The sequence below is a fragment of the Musa acuminata genome, chromosome BXJ3-10, assembly GCF_036884655.1.
Source record: "Musa acuminata AAA Group cultivar baxijiao chromosome BXJ3-10, Cavendish_Baxijiao_AAA, whole genome shotgun sequence".
Lineage (NCBI taxonomy): Eukaryota > Viridiplantae > Streptophyta > Magnoliopsida > Zingiberales > Musaceae > Musa > Musa acuminata.
This window is the reverse complement of record NC_088358.1, coordinates 25,405,873-25,430,312: the sequence shown is the minus strand read 5'-3', so window position 1 is coordinate 25,430,312 and position 24,440 is coordinate 25,405,873. Positions and strand designations below refer to the sequence as shown.

The following is a 24,440-nucleotide window of genomic DNA, read 5'->3' as shown; positions in this document are numbered from 1 at the left end:
TATGCAAAGGGCAGATATATGATGTGTTCAGAACACACGATGTGGGTTCAAAATCTGTAAAACCTATGCAAAATGCCATTGTTGTCCGCATAAAAAAAAATTAACGAAAATTATTAGGTTTATTTTCATTGATATGATTTGGTAGATAGGGCTCTATCATTGGGCAGATCAGTGACTTTCAAGGACAATATTATATCACGAAACAGCAACGCTATCACATCTCTAAGATCTTAAAGCCAGTCATGAGATCCGAAGAAATAAAGCAGCAAAACTTCATCCAACTTTACTTTGTGCACATGTGGAACAAATGCGGGACAAACACAGCACAACTGACTTGGACTTATGGTGACTTCTGCCTTTGATGCACCAACTCTTTTCTGCAACAAAGCAATATATAATAATACTATAGTCTAGATGAAAAAGAAAGTTCGGTTATATTCTAGAAAACCAGAGTCATCCCTGCAGATCTACTACGAGGAAGATAGAACTAGTGTATCTGGAACCCTAATCAGGAGAGACATTTGAAAGAAAATGGTGGAAGCAAGATCAGACATATTTCTTGAACTCCAAGACTAGATCCAGCAAAATAAGTACATGAAAGTTGAAACTTCTATATCTGGATTCACAAGCAACTAGCGCAGGTAAAATCCTTGATATATAGCAGAACAAGATCCGATTCGGCTCAGAACTAAACAGACAGAGACGGAAGCATATAATCCTCGATCGAGGCCCATGTCTCTGGCTCCGATCTGGCCCGAAACGCATCATCAAACTTCGAACAAAGAACCCTCAAAGACACCCAACCCAACAAACAAGGTTTCATGTAATCGAAATTCAAACAGTAATAAAAACGCAAAAAGACAGATCTGAGGTGTTCCAAAGAGAGGTTTACCGGAATCAGTAGATCGCAACAGGAGTTGGAACCGCTCCGGATCTCCTCGAAGCCGGAGATCAGAGCAAGGGAAGAGAAAACGAGAACCAAGCCCTAGAAATGGAGTCGGGCCGGCAGAAGAGAGAAAAAGACGAGATGGATTTTGGCTTCCCGCTTCCTCCCCTTAAATAGGGGCTCTGGCGCTTTATTGTAACTCCGCTAAGTTCGAACCTTCGCGTTCCCGCGTCCGTTAGACGCGATGGCTCCACGTTGCCGCCGTAATGTAAAGGTGCAATCGCGCTCATTAAGTAAGTTGAAAGGATGAAGTGTGTTTTGTTGTTCTAGCAACTAAAATAATTATAACAATGTTGACTAGAACAATTAAAATAACTACGAAGCCTAATCCAGCTCCGAAGCGTTCACGTCCAATTCGGGTCAAAATTAAATGTGGCTGACAACCAAACAAAGAGACTAGCTCTAACATCTTTACTCGCACTCTGCGATTTCACAAGACATCTCATACAGAAACCACTATGGCTTTGGGATGGCAGATATGCATAAGACACATCTCATACAGTAGAATTTGCCCGCTCGGTTTAACAATCCCGAATGATGTCAAGAGCATTAACAAGGATTTATAATATATTTTAGCATTAATGTCAAAAGTAATGTAACTAGTCGATCTTCCTATGACTCAAATAATGGAGGTAACCAGTCCAGCATTTTCCAAAACATACAGGTTATCATATTTTGCAAAGATCACCAGAGATGCAGTACACTGTTTGGCTTTTGATAATAGGAGAAAAATAGACACCGAGTGTTTACAATCACATGAACAAGCAACTTCCAGTCTAGTCTATACAATCACATGAATAAGCAAGCAACTTCCTATGCGATTAATAAAGTAACCAGGCTTGCAATTACATTAAACAACTAGCACTTTCGTTGTAACAGTGTCCACTTTGATATACCCTCATTGGCAAAGTGTCATGTAACAAGCATCAACAAAGAACTGTTTGAATGGTCCTCCTATATATATATATATATATATATATATATATATATATAATCACCCCTCCAAATGCCTCCTACCTCCTCAAGCTTTCAACAATGTAAGTAGCATAAAGGTCCCTGAAAGTAAGTTCAAATATCAAAAGGGGATATAGATTATGTGAAAAATAGCAAATACTACAAATCTCTTTTATAATAAAAGAATATGATTTACATCCCAAGTACAGGAATGCAATCAGAAATGAAGACCGTCCAAGTTGTTCGGTCTGAATGTTCTAAAACCTAAAGACCAAGAATAACATTCCGCAAATTTAATTAGGGCATAACAAGAAAAAAGATAATACTGCGGTCCAATTTGAAGTTGTTATCACATGTAGGGCAATGTTATATGCTTTGTCATAAACAGTTGTGCTTAGGGATCATATTGTGAAAATGGTCCGAATTTTGATCCCCGGTCACATGTCTCCCCGAGCATTAGGCAGGAATGACTCTTAACTAAATGGATTAATTTCTTATGTATTTTGAAAAAAGCAACATCAAGTTTTAGGTAAGTATTTTATTGTAAAGATATACCAGTCCTGTAATATAATTGAGGATATGTAGGTAGCAAGCCAAAGATACAAAGAAATGACAAACATGATAATACTTACATGGAATGCTGTATTGCTTTGTAAGCTGAAGATGCAGGCAGGAAGTCATTTACGGCAACGTCCTTGTTTTCATTTTTCTTATCTGATTTTCTATGGTCAAGGAGAATCAAATTTGATGAGTTTAATACTTCTGGATTTATACTTCTGGGAAGAGTTTCAGATATAGAGGACAAAGTTGCACTTTTCATGAGCTAAACCATCAGTAGTTTCTCTATAAGATCAATACCTGTCTCCTGCTTTGCATAAGATACACCAAAACCGAAGGAGATGAGAGCACATAAGACAATGAGTGGGTGAAAATATATCTTACAAGCATGTTCTCTAGAAGCATAAGTAAAAAATACAAGTAAATTGTAGCACAAAATACCTACCTACTAATGATCTAGGTTCGAGTCATGAAAACACTATGGTAAATGTAAGAAATCAAATATTAATTTTATCTATAGTCTACATTGGCCAGAGTCTTACACACTAGTCTATCCTTTTCTTAAAAATGAGAGTGATCAATGAATTATACATGACAAGCATCTATAGATGTAGATTGTAGGGCGGACCTAAGTCTGGAAATTTAATTGACCATATTACTTTGTTTTGTGGATAACCTTTTAAAAATGTTCACAAATATACAAGGATACAGTCTTCAAAGAAACGCCTGATCTCAGCTAAACGATGAGGTGGGAGCTCTTTGATATCATTGTAATGCTTGTATTCAGGATCATCAGCACAGACGGCAATTATCTTGTCATCTTTCTCCCCCTGTTTATGATATGATGAATTGCATCAGCACCTTTTATATCAATGTCAAGCAATCAAATGCCTTGAATTATGAAATCAAATGGTCCAACATAGTAATGCATAAACAAGACCTGATCGATCATAGGCATTAGACCAATGGCTTTAGCTCGAAGAAAGCATCCTGGGAGTACTGGTTCCTGTTGATTCAGCATCAGCAATTACTATTCTAATAGATTCCATTAAGTAACTAACAACTACAAATGTTAAAGGAAAAAATACAAGGGAAATAACTTAAATTTTAGACTTAAAAATTATGAAAAATTTCTGATAGACTTATGTGATGGCATTTGTTGGGAAACTATTTCCATTTATACACAAATGTAAATGAGTATTACGACCATGAGAGCTAAGTGTTACAAACCTGCATGATAACCAATACATCCAAAGGATCATTATCTTCACAAAGAGTGCGTGGGATGAAACCATAGTTATGAGGATACACCACAGATGAGTAAAGCACTCGGTCTACCTGTGTACAGAAAACAAATATGAAGTTTACAACAGAAAGCAGAAAGGAAGCAACAGGGTAAAGTACCATGCATACCTTTATCAACCCAGTTTTCTTGTCAAGTTCATATTTCACTTTGCTTCCCTTTCCTATTTCCACCACCTGCAGGAATTAAACTTTTTGTTTATAATATTAGGTACGGCATCCTGTTTCAAGTACAAATATATAGTATCCTTTTCATCCACATAAATGTAAGTCCGAAAGATCCTATAAAATGAATTATTGAATTAAGATATTAATTGTTAAAGACACAATCAGTTGAATATTTTAGCTAGGTTACACACAATTACTTTCATGCCAAAACAAGCAAAGTTGCCAAATTTTATGTTCTAGCACCACATTGAAGACCTTTTATTAGCATCAAACCCTGTGATAGGACAACTCAATATTGAAAGGTATAGTGTACTCACACAGTTGAATATTGTAGGCGCACCAGGGCCTGCAAGCAAAATCCAAAGTCCAATAAAGAAAGGAATTAACATAGAAAGAGATGAATAGATGACCACATGAAAAATTTTTTATGAGATTGAGTACCTATTTCAAGATCATGCCAAGGATGTGCTGCAACAGACCTTCTAGACATGGATGAAAGTATTCTCTCATTGAGTGGTGGATGAGAAATTTGCAGGCCAGAAGCCTTGGTTGGTACTTCAGGAGGTGGAGCCATAATGAGAATCTGATAAACATACAATGAATTTTCATTGTAAACAATTCATCATCTTATCTTAAATGTATACTTGTTGGAACATTGAAGAATATAGAAGTTGCTGGTCATGAGTAAAATGCAAAAAAAGAAAAAAACAGAAAAAGTATTCGGACAAAAACTTCCAAACAGAAACGTTCTTTGAGACTTCTGCTGCCCTAGATTAACCATGGCTCATTTTTAAACTACATCCATAATGTATCATACACAGTCAACAAATATAGAATATAATAGTTGTCAATCAACAAGCTAATTAATCAGCACGTAATCTGCACTTCTTTTGCCTAACTGTTCATGTCCGAGGATTTGTATTCAGGCTGCACATCGTGCACATTATTGAAAAATGGGACAGTGATTGTGGCATTACGAACATTAAAAGCCATCAATGAGAATTATTATTACAAAGAAAATAAAATAACTATCACTATTATTGTGACTGTCATTGCCCCCATCCGCATTAAATTAGGCCCAAAGGCATGAGTAGCCTGCAGGCATCACTCATCCATATGCAAAGGGCAGATATATGATATGTTCAGAACACACGATGGGGTTTCAAAATCTTCGAAGCCTATGCAAAATGCCATTGTTGTCAGCATAAAAAAATTAACGAAAATTATTAGGTTTATTTTCATTGATATGATTTGGTAGATAGGGCTCTAACAGAACAGATTGGGCAGATCGATGACCTTCAAGGACAGTATTAGATCAGGAAACAGCAACGCTATCACAACTCTAGGATCTTAAAGCCAGTCACGAGATCCGAAGAAATAAAACAGCCAAACTTCATCCAACTTTACTTTGTGCATATGTGGGACAAATGCGGGACAAACACAGCACAACTGACTTGGACTTATGGTGACTTCTGCATTTGATGCACCAACTCTTTTCTGCAACAAAGCAATATATAATAATACTATAGTCTAGATGAAAAAGAAAGTTCGGTTATATTCTAGAAAACCAGAGTCATCCCTGCAGATCTACTACGAGGAAGATAGAACTAGTGTATCTGGAACCCTAATCAGGAGAGACATTTGAAAGAAAATGGTGGAAGCAAGATCAGACATATTTCTTGAACTCCAATACAAGATCCAGCAAAATAAGTACATGAAAGTTGAAACTTCTATATCTGGATTCACAAGCAACTAGCGCAGGTAAAATCCTTGATATATAGCAGAACAAGATCCGATTCGGCTCAGAACTAAACAGACAGAGACGGAAGCATACAATCCTCGATCGAGGCCCATAACTGTGGCTCCGATCCGGCGCAAGAAGCATCATTTAACTTAAAACAAAGAATCCCAAAGAGACTCAAATGATCCGATCCCAACAACAAGGTTACATGTAATTGGAGTTCGAACAGTAAGCAAAACGCAGAAAGAGAGATCCGACGTGTTCCGAACAGAGGTTTACCGGAATCGGTAGATCGCAACGCAGACAGAGGAGTTGGAGCCGCTCTCGGAACCGGAGACAGGAAGAGAAAACGAGAAGAATCGTAGTAAATATGAATCGGTACAGAGGACCGGAAGAAGAGAGAACGGGAGATGGTGTCTGCCTTCCCGCTGTGCCCCACTAAATAGGACGTCTAAAACAGATCCCACGGTATCGGAATCGGCACCTTTGGCGATGCCACCGCACCTCGGACAGTGCTTCCGGGACCCACCGAGATCTCGACGCGCCTCTACCGTTCGTCGGTGTGCTATGGTGCAATTACCCGGCACGTCACGGCACACGATTAACCACCGTGACGCGTCCACCTTTGGGCTTGTGCGTGACATCCGATGGTTCATATTGCCCCGATCACCGTGATTAGCGGATCGCGTGGGAGGGACGCGTCCCTTTAAGCAGGAGAAGGAACCGTATTCTGTTCCCCGTGGACGAAGGGGTGGGTTCGCCGCGGCAGCCCATGTGACTGTCTTCAACCGGCGGGTCCCATCTGGACCCGCACGAGTTATTGGGAGGCCCACCATTCCCGGCCTGCGGAGGCCGCAAGGAGCACCGCAACCGGAGAGAACGGAGATCGCATGCATCGGGCACGTGACGGTGTGTTCATATGTGCAATATATATTGGGATTTCATGAAAGAATATTTATTTTATAATCTTTATTTAATGTTGGATATATATATATATATAAGCCATGTTTTGGGGATCATTAATTCAAATACACTAATTTTATGTGACTCGAATTTTCATCGTGCAATCACATATAAAAAAAAATTATTTAAGGTAAAGGATCATTATCGGACGTGTGCAGTTAGTTCCTACTAGCCTACATTAACAAAGGGAGGTGTGCATGGCAATGGTAGTCCGGCGATTTGCTGTGAGCCATTAAAGAAAGAGGGGTGGTGATGATGTATACTGAAAAGAATGATAAGGGTTACAAAGCTTAGTCAAGCTTTGAAGCGTCAATGTTGCTACAAGTCAACAACCATGAATCAATCAAAACTACAAGACACATGAATTAATTACAAGTCCCTATAGCTTGTAATTAAGAAATATTCACTGAGTTATTTTTATTCAAAGAATATTTTCTACTAATACTAATGTGGCAAATCATAATAGATTGTTTTATCATTTTAGGATAAACTGAACTCTACATATCACATAGCTAAAACAAATTTGTACGTAGGATTTGTGGACTTACAATTGAGGAAATCACTAAGCAGTTGAGAAAAATCCTCCAAACATGTATAACCTTCCTACTGTGTGTGTATAAATAGCTATAAAGAGCTCACTATCAAGATGAGCTAAGCAATTACATCTTATATATTTCATATTTTCTTCTACAATTTTTATCTTTCTATTTTCTTTGTTTAATTTTTAACAAACTTCATGTATGTTGCTTGCATTGTCAGCATCAGCCTAAAGTCAGCATAAATGTCCACAAGTCTGTTTAATTGTAGGATTCTAGAATGATTATGTTGTGCACTATACTTCCCCAACATTATAAGCCACCTACACTCCCAATAAAATAGGAACCCTTTTGAAAGGACAAGTATAGTTGTTTCTTATTTTTTCAAAAAAAATATGATAAAAGATTTTTTTTTTGCATAATTTTATGAAACTTACCTATTTTTGTAGTAACAGCAAATTTCATGCAAAGATGTAACATTTTCCTAATTCAGATATAAAATGCTCACCAAAGATGAGACAGAGAAAGGGGCTGTATGGTTGAAGCTAATGAACTATTAGAGTGAATACAACAAAATCAAACCAACAAAGTCACTTGAAACTTTTGTCAAGGAAAAAAGGATGCATCTGTCAATCTCATAATAGCTGTTACACAATGAGGTCTGGAAATTGCACCATTAGCTTCTCCAAAGGGGCAGAAGAAAATGTCAAAAGTAAAACAGGACAAAAGCAGGAAGAGGAGTACCTTTCCACAGTTGAATTATAATTTCCTATTTTCTATTTATTTTTTGTTTTAAATTTAACACTTAAATTATGTTAGGATCGATAAGTATCTTTAAAGTCGAGAATTCAAGTATGAAAAAAGATCTTTTTGTGAATTATAATGTATTTATTTTATAAATACCATATCTATCTTAAAATTAAGAATGAGAAACAGAGAAAAAACACTTTAAATACTCGTATGATTTTTTATTTTGTTTTTACGTTAACATAGATAAGGAGTCTCGAGCCATATACATCTTTTATTTTAATATCTAGATTAGTCTTTTTTACATCGAGATATTCTCGTACGACAAATTATTGCCATCAAATATGTATAATCACATAATTTATCGGTATAATTCTTAGTATTTTCATGCAATAAGTACACAATGAACAAATGGAAAAAGAAAACATGTAAGAAAATGAAAAGTATTACATTAGGTATATGAGGAGGTCAATATAGATCGATCAATACAAGCAATCCACCGCCACTGGGTTTGTATATACAAGCTCAAATCCAAAGATCTTAAGCACCCTCTTCCCCTCAGTACTCTTCGTCTCCGGCAGCCCCTGCCCGCAGGCCGCGGTGGTCGCCCGGTGCCGCCGCATGTGACCTCCCAAGGCCTGGCCAATGGCGAACTCGAGCCCGCAAATGGAGCACTCATGCACCCTCGGCTTCGCCCCCTCGCCGTCGCCGACGCCGTCCGCGGCGAGCTTCAGCTTCTTGTGGCTCGCCCGGTGGCCGCCGAGCGCCTGGAACGACGGGAACTGCCGGTTGCACGTCTTGCACTCGAAAACACGTGCCGGTGGCGACACCGACGACACGTCGGCGTCGTCGGCGCTGCCATGGGACAGCTGCATCAGTGCATGAGCCATGGTGTGGACGCTCCCCACTTCTCCTCCCCCTGCGACCCTAGTTCTCTTCATGCTGGACGAAACGTCGGTAAGAGCTCCGAGCACACTGGCGGATGGGAGGCAGGAAATGGCTTTTTAGGCTCTCAGGACTCGCCAGTCGTGACTTTTTGTAGCGGCAAACAAGTGTTCGTTTTCGTGATGGCAATAAATTGTGGGAGGAAGTCAATTCGGCTACAATGTTCCGTAGGTGAGAGGTAAGGATGAGATCGTGGTGATGGAAGCAAACACGACGACGAGAGAGGTGACTTGGTCGTCCTATCTTCTAGAAATGTGAAGTGGTCTCGATCTGATGCAGTTTGAAAAGGGAGAGAGGAAGAGTCAGCAAAAGTGTGTTAGATAGATATATGAGGTTTTACTGCACTGGATTTGCGACTCACGGAAACGAGAGAACCCAACGAGATAGAAGCACGGATTTGCTGAGCTGCGCAGGAAACGTGTGTTGAATCCATGGCGTGGTAGCTGAGCAAATCCGGTACAGGTGATGTGTCAATGTAGTATACCCGACACCAGCCTTCCGATTCTTCTTCCAAGTCTTCAACCTAACCACTACGGAGCTCCAAAACTCACCACCTTCCTCCGCTCTTCTCTTCCCCATCTCCAACCACAAGTGACGCATCTTTCCATGTGTTCCAGGCTACTCAATCAGCTTATTGTGCTCTACCATAGCCATTTCTTTCACGTCCACACCATCACATGAATTCACTGCCGCAGTGTATATATCTGAACATAAAGATTCGCAGATCCGAATAAGCTGGTAGAGTTGATTGAAAATGACCAATTGGTTGATCCAGAAACCGAAAGAATAATTATTTTAGATCATCCATTTCCGTGCTGTGATGGCTTTGCTCGTGATGCGTCATCGCCGACGTTACCGCCTGCCACTGAAGTGGCAGTCAGCGAAGCTCCGCTGCTTAAACAATAACTATACAGCTATTGTCGTCGCATGTGATTAATGGCATGGAAGGTACGAAGAGAGAGCATAGGTGGGTTTGACTTAGATTTCCGAGGAAGGGAACACCTGCCATTGGCCAAAACATCTGAAACCATAGACACCAGAAGGCATCACCGAGGTAGAAGAATGGAGTAATGCTTCAAAGTCCTGAGAGCATATGACACCGGAATGTTGTCACTTGTTGACTTCCAACAGGCCAAAGCTTATCTAGAAGAACCCCTGAGTCAGCAAAATACATGAGAACGGGAGCAGCATGAACTGACCCTGAGGATGTACAACTTGGAAAGCAGCAACGACCGGAAGAAGCTTCTGAGGAAACTGAGCGCCCGTCGGGAGGCAACCACCGGTGACGACCGCTGGAGTACTTCGTTGAAATCGAATCAGTACCACAAGCACTGTTTGCAAGCTAATAGAAATTAAGTATTGGATTAATTCAATACTTCTTGAGGGCTTATATTGCTAATATGTGATTTTATTTAATCATGCATTACAAATGTGATTCTCTCTCTCTCTCTCTATCTATCTATACCATATCAATATTTGAAGAAAGCTTCCTCAAAGCATCTAGTAAAATTGGTGGAGTCATGGTCATATTTTTGGTAAGTGGAGACTGCCTTTCGCCCAAAACACAATGCTCCACGTATCCAATTCCTTTGCTCTAGCAATATTGTACATGAAGATTGGTGTGAACCTTAGTGGGGGAAAAGAAAGACAATGTGCCACTGGTCTTCACCCATCACCAATATCATCCAGCAATGGAGTAACAAAGGTTCCACTTGCCATGTAAGATAATAAATACATGGTAAAAAGAAGTGAATATATATTACGATACCAAGCTATTCATCATGCATGAAGAATTGGAAACATAGGTTAGAATTCGTCATCCGAGAAAAGAGATTAAAGGTGCAATCCGCAGTCTCTTTTTTAGTTTGTTTGTTTGTTTGTTCATGAGGAATTCATCCTGAATTTATATAAATTGAAATATGAATTAACAGCAATGATACAATTTTTTTTGTTCGAACCAAAAGTTCTCAACACCAAATATTGGATGAACACATAGAATTTTTATTTTTATTAATGATAATTGAGGACGGAAAGAGATAAAAGAAGATAATAAGAAAAATAATTGGATAGTTATCAGACTCATTCTCACTAAAGAAGAAAACTCTCAAAATGCATCTTTTGCACCTCCACATGTCTATTCTGTGGATGATGGAATCTTTGCACCACTCACACATAGTATGTGGAAATGAAGTCAATTACATGATCTCTCGTTGACTCCTATTTATAGAACCCAAGTATAAGAAGAAGAAATAATAATAATAATAAATAAAATAATAAGAATAATAAATTATATCTTAACTTATTTGGAGAAGTTAAGTTTTCAGATTCGTCTTCTTAACCTATCTTCTTTTATGTACTTGATAGTGTTGGGTTCTTCCCCTCTTTTTTTTCTATTCTTGATAGATTAAAAATACGATCGATGTCGCTACGTGACAACTTATAAAACATAAAAAATAAATAAATACCAATAAAGATTTATTTAACTTAGAAACAATTGATGATGTCAAATAATAAATGGTGTGGTTCGACAAAATCGGTAGATTCAAGGAAAGTAATGTGTAATAGGACATGGCATTTTAGCTTTGGAGGAAAGGCTTGCTCAACGATGCCAAATGGAGGGAGGGAGACAGTGAAGCGTACGCTGTTCCAATTGGAGGTCGACATATGCATCCAAATGCGTGCCTCCCCACTTAGCGATCGCCATCAGGGAGACCATCGTCAAATCAACACCCATCAAAATCCATTACCAGCTGCTGCTGATTCATCGCTCGGATATCTCCAAGATATCTTCACCGTCGCTTCTCCGAGGATTGTCCACGTAACGCCGCCCACACGTCAATGTGACAGCACAGGTCAACTCCCAGGTCCACTCCACGCGTAGTGAGAGGCGTTCAAGTGACAACAAATCTTTGGCACCAACTGTCCCAATTTCCTGGCAATCAGCAGTAAACCGTGTGTTTCCTCTCGGGCCAAGCAAATCACAGCTCATATCTCGCTAGTCCTAGTTGACTTCTTGACCCATTTGACGCTGTGAGAACCTTCTTTTACGTAGAACCGAGAGAGAGAAGAGAAAGCAAGGACTCCCTGCGGTCATAAGCCCAAAAGGGCAGAGTCAAGTCAACCTGAGGTATTTCATTAGCTTGACACCACATAACGTTTTTGTGGTGCCTTAATGCTAGGCTTTGCACTGATTGAAGCAGAGAAAGGCGGGCTTGCAACGAAACTGTCCTCGACAATAATAAAGGCACTGATTGCGTGCGAGACACACCTTAAGTAGGCCACTCGGAGGAACTCGGGGAATCTAATCACATCATTGAGTTTCTCATGTAATGCTGTATCGGTATTCCCGATGACCAAAGCTTGCCTGAGAAGGGCGGCCGACAACAACACGCAAACTGAGCACCAGCAGCCACTGTTGCTGATGTGAGGACAACGCGGTCGTGTACTGCAAGTCGTGTTTGCGTGATTGCTTCCCCAAATTCCCCGTCTTAGTCCGCGAACGTGACACCAACAGCTCCTCATGTCATGCCTCTATAAAACATGCACCTCCATGCACTTGTTCCTCATCCCGTGTCCCAAACTCCATGCAAGAAGCAGATACTTCCTCGGCGACTCTTCCTCGCGAAGCTTCCGTCCCTGCCGGAGGAGGAATAGAGCAGGAGACGGGGAGCACGGAGATGGATAGTCTGCTACTGCTGCTCTCATGCGAAGAGAAGCAGCGGGGCGAGGTCGGCGGCACGAGCAGGCCCAGTGGCGCCGGCGGGGTCCGCCAGTTCAAGTGCAAGACCTGCAGCCGCCGGTTTCCGACGTTCCAGGCGCTCGGAGGCCACCGGACGAGCCACACAAGGCCGAGGGGGCGTGGAGACGGGTGCAACCCGGTGCAGAAGATGAGGCCGAAGCTTCACTCCTGCCCCGTGTGCGGCTTGGTGTTTCCGATGGGCCAGGCTCTCGGCGGCCACATGCGGCGGCATAAGACGGCGGCGCCGGACGCGCATGCCGCGAGGGAAGGTGGTGCGAGGGAGCTTCGGTGGCTGGACTTGAACTTGCCGCCGCTGGAGAACGAATTGCAGCTCCAAAGCCTTGGATTCCGATACACGGCAGAAGGATCTGCAACGCGAGATTCCTCCAGTTATTCATCGCATAGTGCATGATGATGATTTGATGACTATATATCTATTTTGGATGAATTCCTTTCAGGAGATGCATTGTTCATATCCTCATCGCCTCATTCATTTCTTTTTCTTGCTTTGATTTCTTCATTACATTACATATGGTGTTGGATTTTAATTTGGCTCTAAATTTGTTGGTTTCTTAGGGTTCATATAGGTTGACTGGTTTGCAGTGGGAGAGATCCTCTTAGTTTTCCCTTCAATTATTTCCCTTTTATTCTTTTTCTTTATTCATGTTTCGACTTAGCATTTCTTTACTTTTCAGACAAATTTTCTTTGGTTTTATTTTATTTCTCCTTAATTAGTTTGATATAAAAATAAATTCATGAGGGATATTTCTTGAGCCTTTCTTCTTTGTAGGGTTTTTTTTCTCCCCTTGACTTTGAAGCTATTTTTCCTCAAAAAAACATTTATGATCAGAAGAGAGTAAGTGCTAATTATCCTTTGGTCTATGGGGAGCAAGACTTTTTAGCATTGGCAATGGTATGCTAAGGATTATTTCTTGTCAGTAACATAAATTTCTTTTAATCTGGTAGAAAATTAGAAACCACATGAAAAGGACTGGGGGAGGACAAAATGAGGATATTTTTGATCAATCATACATTAGTCAGCCTAACAAGAAAATAAAAGACGGAAGTTCCACTGATTGATCTTTATCCATTTCTTCAAGCAAGCCTTGCCCTTTTTCAGGACATTCTCATGTCCATTGCTTTTAAGGACAAAGTTGGTTTTTGGCACATAATTAAATGATAATTTATATAGTTCATCGTTAGCTAAGAAAGAGCCTAATTGAAATAATTCAACATAGATGTTATTGCCGCCATGCATTTGACCATAGAGTCGGCACGATTTAATTTGATTCCGAATGTGCAAGCTCATCCCAAGACTTTGCTTGTTTGCTAGAGGTGGATTTGGCATCATCGTGAGGTGCACCTTAGCCTCGTCGAGGTTCTTGTACAAGCAGTCAGTGTCGAGGGATGTTCTCGATCTAATCTCTTCGATGATAAAATTAGTTATGAGGTGAAAAATAGTAGAAATGCTATCCCTTTTTAGGATTTGAGGCCTAACTTTTATACATGAGCGATCAATGAAGCGAGGTTGACGACAGGTGGACACACCTCTCTGCGGGTGGTGTTAGGTCAAGGAAGGTCGATTGCAAAAGTGTTATTTGTTAGGGGTAGAGTTTGTTTAAGATAAGCAGGGGATTGTCCCTTGTGTCAGACATCCAAAAAGAGAAAAAAATGAGAATTGGGTCATGTTGTATGGGATTAATGCTTTCTACAACCGAACATGCGAGCCTTCCCGAAATCAGGGTGATAGGTTACTTACGATAGATGACCCTAAAAGGGGGGGATGGATCTCGTTATCGGGGATTAACGTATCATCCGATTATCTCGTGCGACCCTCCTAAAGATCGAGATGGGCAAAGGTAGGAGGATCGTGCTCCTAGGTTCTTTCACCCATGTTATCGCCCAGGTGATAGCCCTCGACTAGATGATAGCAGTGTAATGCATCTCGATAACGACGACCACTTCATTGCCTACCCAAATCCTCAACAACCTCTTGATGTCTTGGTGTAGATCGATTTTCCTCCTCCAACTAAGTCAAATCATCCCCTAATACTACCTTCGACGATCGACTTCAAGGTTATCAATGCGTAGCAGAGATTCACCGAGAGTGTCCAATAATTAAAATCTAACAATTAAAAGAAAAAACAAAAATGAAGTTAGAATAGCTTTATGATGTGCTACGGGCTATGGCGGCTAAGGGATGGGTTTTTATGGGTCGTGGGCTGTAGGCCGAGTAAGAAACGGTCATTAATCCTTGTGCAATTTTGCCTCTGGGAGGCCTAATTAAGTTGTCTTGATTGAGTCTATAGATGGAAGTGCAATCAATAGTAACAATGGGAGATCGTAAGCCATACGACATTAGGGAGATGGATTATGATGAAAGGACAATGGATGTACAAATTGTCAAGACGAGATTTTGAACATTCAAGCTAAGCCTAAGCCTAAGAGAGGATGCATATGACCGGACTAAGCTAATCGGACGTGAAATCATCATGGTTTTCGGGTCCATAGAAATTGTGGAAGAACAAAAGGCTGCAGGCCATGCCACTATGTGTGCTTCTAGTCAAATCCCTCGACCAGCTCGAGCCCATGGGCATGTATGTGCTCGACGAGTCTTATCGACGAAGAAGGACACCACACCTATCACTTTCCTGTAAGAATGCTGCTGTTCCTTAGTTAGTACCTATGGATTATGGTTACAAGCAAAAGTGCACACGATCACAAGGAACAACACTTGGAGGCACCACGGAATCGCAACTTGTAATTGCCACTGCATTGATCTTTCCTGCACTCGTTACGCCTCTTCTCCACCATCCCTAAAGCCGCACCTTTCGGAGCTAGCAAAGCAGGAGGGTTCGGACTTAAGGGGACAGAAAGGGGTCAGAAGAAGACCCTCCACCAAATACAAATACCACGTCTCTTTCCTTCACTTGTCCACATGCCTCCCTCCATCTCGTATGCAGCGAGGCAATACATCGAACAAGCAGTCGACTACTCCCGGAAACAAGACAAAGCAGCTGCTAACCAAAAATGATAACAAATAATATCTCGTCACCGACCACATCCGGTGCCAACTGCTACACACCCTCCCAACACATCACGGAAGAAGATAGAGATTTGTGATGCATTGGTGGGAGTAGAATAATGGCAGGTTTGAAGGCGGCCAAAAGGATGCAGGCGGAGGAAGACGAGAGACGAAGGGCCAAGTTGGGGGGAAAAAAGACGGGATGGTGGCATCCACGTCACGATGCCTCGGCCTCGAGCTACTCCGCACTCAAAACGTAAAAAGGATCCGCTTTGGGATCTGAGCCACACTGCATGCTTTTCTATGGCTTCTCCGTTCCGCTTTTGGACATCCAGAAGGCTCGGTGCAGCCCGTACCACCGTGTCCGTGTGTGTGGGTAATGGGTCAGTGTCAACACCGCAGCCCTCAGCACTCGGCTTGATTCCTTGACCTGGTATGCACGCAGTAGTGCTCCAAGATATTGCTTTTAAAAATGGCCACATCCACGCGAGGAGGAAGAGAGGCATGAGTTGAATCAAGAGGAGGGGATGATGTTACACATAAACAGAACCCCACGGGCTTTTTATCACGGCAGGACTTGCCTCGGTGTTAATGATAAGACACCAACTCCCTTATCACAAACACTTGAGTGATTTAAGCAGGACGGACTGCCGATTCATGAACAAATAATGCCTGGGATGAGCAGGGGAATACTTTGGTTGCAAATGAAGATGATGCCTATGTTAGAAATCGATTCATAATGGGTGTTTCTATATTTTGCGATCATATAATATGTTTGATATTATTTTTATGAAAAATATTCATGTGTAAAATAAAAAAAATTATGATCAAATCTAGAATGCTGGTAGAAGACTAAAAGATTAAAAGAGTGTGGATCATTGCATAGGTAAGGAAAGGCATGTCACTTATGAAGTAATGCTCTATCTCATATATGGATTTAAACTCAAAATACTTGTAAGAATTCTTATTCTGGTCTTACTTGTAGAACTATACAGTAATAATAATAAAAAGGATGGTGGTACACTAGGCCTAAAGGTCCAGTATTTGAATCATCCTCCAATACATTTTAAAATGTCAGTCAACTAAAAATATCTTGACTGGGCCAATAGCAAGATCATGAAATTGAATCCGCCACTTACCTTTCCAAAAAAATCCATATCTTGTTTAGCTAAGACAATGTGCTCTCAAATTTGGCAAGTAGGTCAGATATGGTACTTGTGTATCGAAACATTCCAGCAGCAAGTACTTGAGACATTCCCGAGGTAACAAGATATCACTCTTCCTGGTTACACTTCTTGGCATAACCCTTTTGTTTGACTAAAAATTGTAGCATCCAATGAGGCAAGAGAAGAATCTAACTCACTAAAATCTTCTCTTCCTTTTTCACTATTCTTTTGGTGGCTGAGCAACACATACTAATAATATATTAAGGGCTCAAACCACCTTTCGTAAATCACCAAGTGGCTACTTTCACTTGTCTTTAGAAAGGCAACGCAACAAAGAGAGTGACCTCTCCGAGGACATGGAGTCGCCTTAGCCATCGGACTCCCGCTTGTCCCCTTGACTGCTCGTATTATCAGCAAGAGGCCAACCAAAGCTTCTCCAGCACACCCATTAATCGCTAGACGTTACTACGATGTCATAAAGAAGCTAAATTGCGTGCTAGATTTTGTGAGTTCGACATGACATCACGTGGCCATGGCTACGGTGGCTATAAAACCCCGTGGGTGGCGTCCTACGCCCTCCGAGTTATCAAGAATCACACCTTAGAGAGAGAGAGAGAGAGAGAGAGAGAGAGAGAGAGACGTACCTGAACAGAGTGTGCCGTGCAGTGATGGCGAATGCGCCGCCTACGGGAGCAGCAGCGGCCACACGGAAGGGGCCATGGACGGAGCAGGAGGACCTTCAACTGGTATGGTTTGTGCGCTTGTTCGGTGAACGTCGTTGGGATTTCTTAGCCAAGGTGTCAGGTTTGAGCGGTGGCGGGGGATAGGTAGGCCTGTAAGGCACTTAGGATGGCGGGGGAAGGCACTGGCTTTGACCTCTGCATGCCTCCTCGTTCTGTGCAGGTCTCAACAGGACCGGCAAGAGCTGCAGGCTGCGCTGGGTCAACTACCTTCATCCCGGCCTCAAGCGAGGGCGCATGACGCCCCAGGAAGAACACCTTGTGCTTGAACTCCATGCCAAATGGGGAAATAGGTCTTCCTCACTTGTCTTCATATGCTTATGAACATGGCTTGTTGCTTGCAGTCCAGTGATCCGAATGTCTGCTCTGTAGGTGGTCTCGCATTGCTCGGCGGCTACCGGGGCGCACCGACAACGAGATCAAGAACTACTGGAGGACGCACATGAGGAAGAAGGCACAGGAGCGGCGGACGAGCTCGGCTCCCTCGCCGTCTTCCTCGTCCTCTAGTAACATCTCGGAGCTCAGGGCGGAAAAGCATGAAGGTTGCAGCACTGCAGAGGGAACCTCGTTGATCTCAGGGCTTGAAGTGAACGATAACGAAGGGAAGGGGTACACCATGGATCAGATCTGGAATGAGATCGCCGCATCGGAATCCGTCAGCCAGCTGAGCTTTGACGAATACAAGGGCGGATCGGCTTGCAACATGGAATGCCCTCCGGTGAGTTCCCCCATATGGGAAGACTGTTCTGCGTCGCTGTGGAGGATGGAGGACGAAGACTTGTATCCCATGACTGACCTCTTGCTCTCTAACTGTTGACGCAGAATGGTCTTTCTCTGTAAATTGTAGTGAAATCGTGCATGCGAGTCCTTAGTCCCTGCGACAAAGATCAGTCGATCTCTGTTAATCCATGGTATCTACTGTAACAACTACAGAAATGTGGGAAGTTCTCTGTTATCTATATAAAAAGCTTGTTCTGATGTATGTTTTTATTCTAAGAATCACTCTCCCATCAAGGTAGATTATTATTCATCAGCAGACAGTTCTTCAGGTAATGGATATCAATCAATGAAGGTGATATGAACAAAACATTATGCTGATGATATATATGGAAATCTATGTAATCTTCAGATTACGGGGCAGATTTGGATGGAGAGCTGACACACCAGTTACTGAAACCAAGACCTCGGAACTTAGGTGTTTTCGTGCAAGTAATAGACTAATCTACTGAACAGTCTGCTGTTGATAAGGAAACATGTGTTACTTCAGTACTTGGTATTTTTAGTTGGGAACAACCAACTAAATTTCATGGATTTTACTCAAAATCACTAATTACTGCAAACACCAATAATACTTCAATATGGATTATATTATAATGTCAAAGCCAGCACAAATCCATTATAACTAACAGGAATTAAGCTTTTTTCATGAAAAAGGTTTATATCAGAAAACCTACAAGTAGGAATGGCCCAAAATATTGTTTTGTAAAGAGTACAAAGTGTTTCAACAAAACCACTTTGTCTTCCTCAAAGTGTGTGTTTCATCAATGTATGTAACCTCAAACTCTGCTGCCACACTCCACATGACAAGGCCTTTAAGAAGGAGATGAGAGGGGTAGTAGGAACATCACAATTTTCTTTCAACCTTCAACTATTTTCTACTGAAGATATGGATGCATGATATCTAACATCAGATGTCTCCCAAACAAGGGCATGATAAATATCACATATGGGAATTGCAAGAGTGATCATGCAAGATGGTGAGACTGTGTGGCTGCCACAGGGCAATTAAAGTAGTGACAAGGAAATGTTCTAGTCCAAGAGCTTTCGGCCTTGCACCTTTTATTTGGGTGGTGGTGCTCCCAATTATCATAGCATTATCTTCGGGAATAAAATAAAGCTAATGCGTCAGTGCATACCTGTCAAAAATCTGTTGTGTAAGAAAGATTGTAGATGTGCCCACTGATTCACCTTGAATAATATTGGCCCCACTACTGGAATGCAGAATCATTACATCTCTTCTCTTGCATTCAAGCATACTGTTTGGCATAGTGATTATGTTGTTCCACTGCAAATTGAACACAATAGAATCTTAGCATGAAAGCAGCCTCTAAATATGCATCACAATACTTGTATCATAATTCACAATGTCACATATAAAAGTCTAACCTAGATGATGTATAGAAGATTAAACTTCAATTAACACCATAATATTCGTGCATCACAAAATTTTTCTTAGCCTGTCAAACAGCTTAAAGTTGATCCATATCTAATCTTACCACACTACGAATCCAAGCTGAGTGCAGTTTTTTAGACACCACATTGTCAATTATGGTAATTAAAAAATTTTACCATGTGGACTAAAGAAAATAATGACCTACAATAAATGTAGAACCTCTGTCGGAGGTCAGGGAATGCCTAGTTGTTTCCACTGAAACCATGACAATAGACATAGGTTCTAAATGCTTGCAAGTGCAATAGATTCCATTATGGGCTCTTTGATTCTCATGATATGTATCAATATACACTTGTGGAAGGTCAAACCATCCACCCACGTATGACCAAACAATCTGAAAGTGGCCATGATTTAGTTACCAAGTAGAAAATGCTTCCTACACCCACTTGGGCAAACTCCCAGGAAATCCATTAAGAACTATATGATTGTGCTTTATTTTCTTAAGCCATAATTTATGGAATAATAATGGAAACAAAACTTAATTGAAGAATAATGCCGAAGTAGATATTCAAACACATAAACATGTGGATGTTTGACACCGTATCTCAATCGTCAACCATAAAGGTTGGTATGGAACAATATATGCTGCTCCAGCCAAATACCAGTATCAAAATGTCTCGGTATCATATGATTCATTTTTGTTTTATGTTATTTTATCCAACAATACCAGACTATGTGATTAATATATTTCTTAATATACTGAAATTGATGTATAACCAAGATTTAAATCCTTGGTTTGGTAGTGTAAAAAACATTTCTCTCACTAATTTCACAAACTTACCTGACGAGTTTACATGATTGTGGTGATGTCATATTAATCATGCATGCTCATCATGGTTTGACAAGATGTTCTGAATAGAAGTACTCCTTACAGTTCCATCTCAAGGATAGCATGATCGCATAGCATACTTTTAACATTCTTAAGGCTTTGGCGAAATGGAATCATGTTTACAAGAAAAAAAACACCTCAATGGAAGAAGTTTGATGCATGGCATTCATTAAGTGGCTGATATATAGTATTTTCCAAAGTAGGATTTTGAAAAGAATATCATTTTGCTGAAGATTCTCAGTATGTGGAGAGGTAGTACGTACCAATAATGATACTGAACTAAGAAAGAGGGACATTAATGTACTTGAAGCTTCTAATTGAATGAAAATAATACAATCTACAAAGTCAATGTATCTACAAAACTGCATAAGAATCCAGTAGTCAGAAGGATTATTAATGAGTTAGTAGTTGTTCTTGCTCATGATGCATTGATCTAACAGGATGTGAAAGGCATCAAATAAGTATCTGAGTTCATTAGCTTGACATAACAAAGGTTTAAATAATACAAGGTTGGTTGAAGAACCGAACCATTCTGAAGTGTTGATCAACAAGGATACCAGACTCAGTCAGCACTACCATGGTAATTGAATGATCACAGGTTGTCTTTGTATTCAGGTCACTTGAACCAGCATGATCCAATTAAATGGCTGGAAATGTAAAGGAACATGGAAACAGCATATTTTAGTTTAGGTGTAAAATAGCTGCTCCCTTCAATCTGTGTGTGTGTGCACATGTGCATGTGTGTGAGAGAGAAGCCTCCTTGATGACATACTAATTAATATTTTAAGAAAGCACAGTTGAATCTGGACTGAACATGATACCCAATTGACATAAAAAACAATGCTATATAACAATAAAGGAATCAACATGGTGGTCCTTAAAACTTGCTAATATTCCTTTTGAAGAAGGTGGTGGTGGTCAAGTGAATGTCAGCAAGTAAGAGAGGAAAGGAAAAATTAAAAGAAAAAAGCTTGGGCATAGTGGACAACATGAAGCAGTATAAGCCATACTGTAACACTGAACTTAAGGTAAAAATCAACGTTAAATAGTACAGACTTACTACTCTTGATGACCATTCTAGTTTGATATCAAGCTTGTTTCATATGCCAACTAGTCAATTATGTCATGAATGAGATGTTTAAGATTCAAGCTTCGAAAATTCGAAGCACGACAAAAAAATCACATCATCAAACTTCGGATATGGTTTTCAAGGACCATCCAACCCATAGCACCAAAAGCACTAAAACTGTGTGCTAACCTTGAGACTCATCCAGTTTATGTTTCTGGTAAGGAATGCAACATGCCATGCACACCTTTCCTTTATCTCTCCATTTCTGCATAATTTTTTTATTGTCTTCAAACAAGCACTTATTAAGTATGGAGCAATAAAGATAAAATTACTGTAACACAAACAAGAGGCTATCCTGATTAAGTCTAAAGTTACTCGGTCATAATATATAACCCAACTCCAAGCTAGTGTTACCTTATTTTCATACATATATTCTAATCCTAGTTATATAATAACTATATTATCCTTTCATTTCTTTTTTCTTAGTGCATGAAAAAGAAACCATATAGAAACTTGTGTCTGCAGGTACTCATAGGTGGGCACCAATGTATCATAAAATTTATGTATCAGAGCTTATCTTAAAGAATCCCTAGTAATGTGTCTCTGCAGGTTTATGCTCATAGATGGGCACCAATATATCACAGAATTTAAGTATAAGAGCTCATCTTATATCCTGTGAGTTGGCCCAACTGCGCCTAACTAAAGCGATTGACTGTTATTCTCTGAACAAATTCTTCTGTGAATTATAACAATATGATGGAAATTCCAATGCATATACCATAATGTTTATGTGGTAAGACTGTTGCATCTTTCCAGTAATTTCAGATAGAATGATGATTAAATACTAATCAACTCTTTGTCATTCATACTCAAAAAGTCCAAATATTTTCCTTATGTTAGCTTTTGGAACATTCTGTTGCCACTGCAGCCATGGAACTGGATATTTCAGATTAGGCTTGTCATTGTTGAATGATCTAAAATTAGAAGCATGAGAAATTAATCAAGTGGATAGTAATTATGTGCCATTGCACTTTGCTAAAACCCAAGCCAGTTCAAATAAACCAAACCAACCTGAAGTTTGAATGAAGCTACCATACAAAACATCAGCAACAGCTTAGAAACTGTGAAATATAGTGGCCAAATGCCATAGTCCACTTGAGGAAACATTTATCAATTTCATTTTGCAAGATGGTTGATACTTGAGATGTGGCAGAAAGACCAATTTACTGGACCATATGTGCAAATTGCAGAACTCACTATTTTCATAACTGTCAATCATGACAGACAATTAAGTGTAGAAAACTTAAGTCCGGGAGGGATATACAGCTTAGATCTCTGTAAGGACTCTAGGTCACCTTTATCAAATTTATGGTGGCACCATACATCAAGTTCAACAATACGCAAAAGACTATCATGATCCGAATCTTGATATTGCAGAACCTCCATGGCTGTTCACATTGCAAATAGTGGGAGGAAAGCATTTGTGATGAGATCTATTGTATGCTTGCAATCCTATAATCTATCTTTACAAATCAATCAGGCTTTAGGTGAATATTGTTGATCAACAACCGAGTCAGGTTCAACAGATTCAAAAAAGAATATCATGTGAAAATTCAGAATGTTATTGTCGACATGTAGCTGTGTTCAATCTTTTAATCTAAGCCATTCTAGCAAACTACTCAGTGACTAAATGTATGCTTAGACAACTTGTTCAAAGAGCTGAAAGTTGAAATGATTGGGGTTGCAACTATTATGGCAATTAATCATATATTAAAATATACTTCTGAAGTAAAAATTGGAAAACAGATAATAACATAATTTTCCAGCAACAGGCAGTCATGAGAGAGAAGAATGTATCAGTTTTCTGAAAACATATTTATTTCATGAGTGAGCATGTACCGTGGAGGAGTTAATTCTAAGATTAAGGCAACTTGTTGGCTACAAGTGCCTTTATAACTCTTCTCAAGAGCACTAAAGTGGTGGAGCTCACAATATGAGACATCTTCCTACTGGAAACTAATACTAAAATTTACACTGTAGGCAACAATAAGGCTCAAGGTTCGCCGTACTGTACCATACCGACGTTTCGACTCGGGCTCGGTACGGTACGGTACCAGTGTACCGGGCAATACATCAGGGCATACCGAGTGGTACACCTTGGTGTACCGAACAATTTTATACTTTTTCATACTATAGAAGTGCTACAATATAGTACTGTAGCACTGTAGCAGTGCTACAGTATAATACTGTAGCACTATAGCGGTACCGGGCGATGCGTGTACCGGTAATCTGTCGGACCGATATGTACCGCCTGAAACGGACGGTACACTTCGGTATGACAGACCTTGATAAGGCTGTATCTAGCAGAATGATCATAAACAAGCAAACAATAAAATTTACAGATCAAAATGAAATACATGTAATAATAACATGATAAAAAAATTCACTGATGTAAGATACAAATACCATGATCTTTATTAACCAACTAAACTAAAACCACAAATTCCAGGAGTCTATAAGATAGTATAGTTCCTAATGCAGGTTATAGAAGGTTCCTCAATATCTATAGAATGCCCATCACAGAGTGGAAAGGTCAAACCGTCAAAGTATACACCTTAAAAGAATGTAGAGAATTAAAGTGCAGTATAATGAAATCTTGCAACAAATAACATCATCAGTCCCAGAGAGTAAAAATCCTGGAACTTTGATAAAAGCCGACATATAGAAATCGTTAAAGTTTCATAATTTGAAAAAACATCATATCAAATCAAACTAATTA

At 40.2% G+C, this 24,440-nt stretch overlaps 4 protein-coding genes across 5 annotated transcripts; 2 read left to right on the top strand and 2 right to left on the bottom strand.

Annotated features, from left to right (window-relative positions):
• Positions 1–1,740: 1,740 nt before the first annotated feature.
• LOC135651326 (soluble inorganic pyrophosphatase 4-like) lies at positions 1,741–6,100 on the bottom strand. The gene is made up of 9 exons (XM_065171335.1): positions 5,949–6,100; positions 4,370–4,511; positions 4,246–4,274; positions 3,872–3,937; positions 3,689–3,796; positions 3,399–3,464; positions 3,168–3,288; positions 2,533–2,614; positions 1,741–2,002 (listed from the first exon to the last, which is right to left on the bottom strand). The coding sequence occupies exons 2-9, from the start codon at positions 4,500–4,502 to the stop codon at positions 1,960–1,962; spliced, it is 648 nt and encodes a 215-aa protein (XP_065027407.1). The 5' UTR covers positions 4,503–4,511; positions 5,949–6,100; the 3' UTR covers positions 1,741–1,959.
• Positions 6,101–8,344: 2,244 nt separating this feature from the next.
• LOC135650639 (zinc finger protein ZAT12-like) lies at positions 8,345–8,960 on the bottom strand. Its single transcript, XM_065170132.1, has one exon. It carries the CDS (start codon positions 8,854–8,856, stop codon positions 8,398–8,400), a length of 459 nt encoding a protein of 152 aa, XP_065026204.1. The 5' UTR covers positions 8,857–8,960; the 3' UTR covers positions 8,345–8,397.
• A 3,484-nt stretch (positions 8,961–12,444) lies between these two features.
• LOC104000920 (zinc finger protein ZAT18-like) lies at positions 12,445–13,011 on the top strand. The gene has a single exon (XM_009423074.3). It carries the CDS (start codon positions 12,445–12,447, stop codon positions 13,009–13,011), a length of 567 nt encoding a protein of 188 aa, XP_009421349.3.
• A 4,358-nt stretch (positions 13,012–17,369) lies between these two features.
• LOC104000922 (myb-related protein MYBAS1) lies at positions 17,370–18,512 on the top strand. 2 transcript variants are annotated; one of them, XM_009423075.3, is made up of 3 exons: positions 17,370–17,594; positions 17,694–17,823; positions 17,903–18,512. In XM_009423075.3, the coding sequence occupies exons 1-3, from the start codon at positions 17,459–17,461 to the stop codon at positions 18,345–18,347; spliced, it is 711 nt and encodes a 236-aa protein (XP_009421350.1). In that variant the 5' UTR covers positions 17,370–17,458; the 3' UTR covers positions 18,348–18,512. The 2 variants fall into 2 exon arrangements, with proteins under 2 accessions (XP_009421350.1, XP_018674584.2); XM_018819039.2 differs by having other exon boundaries at positions 17,376–17,536.
• The last annotated feature ends 5,928 nt before the right edge of the window (positions 18,513–24,440 follow it).

Coding starts and splice junctions, on each gene's coding strand:
- LOC135651326 (XM_065171335.1), bottom strand. CDS start 4,502: ATGGCTCCACCTCCTGAAGTACCAACCAAGGCTTCTGGCCTGCAAATT. Junction 3,938..4,245: donor CGCCTACAATATTCAACTGT/GTGAGTACACTA, acceptor TAATTCCTGCAG/GTGGTGGAAATAGGAAAGGG. Junction 2,003..2,532: donor AAAGCAATACAGCATTCCAT/GTAAGTATTATC, acceptor ACTTACTTTCAG/GGACCTTTATGCTACTTACA.
- LOC135650639 (XM_065170132.1), bottom strand. CDS start 8,856: ATGAAGAGAACTAGGGTCGCAGGGGGAGGAGAAGTGGGGAGCGTCCAC.
- LOC104000920 (XM_009423074.3), top strand. CDS start 12,445: ATGCAAGAAGCAGATACTTCCTCGGCGACTCTTCCTCGCGAAGCTTCC.
- LOC104000922 (XM_009423075.3), top strand. CDS start 17,459: ATGGCGAATGCGCCGCCTACGGGAGCAGCAGCGGCCACACGGAAGGGG. Junction 17,595..17,693: donor TTTCTTAGCCAAGGTGTCAG/GTTTGAGCGGTG, acceptor CGTTCTGTGCAG/GTCTCAACAGGACCGGCAAG. Junction 17,824..17,902: donor CATGCCAAATGGGGAAATAG/GTCTTCCTCACT, acceptor TCTGCTCTGTAG/GTGGTCTCGCATTGCTCGGC.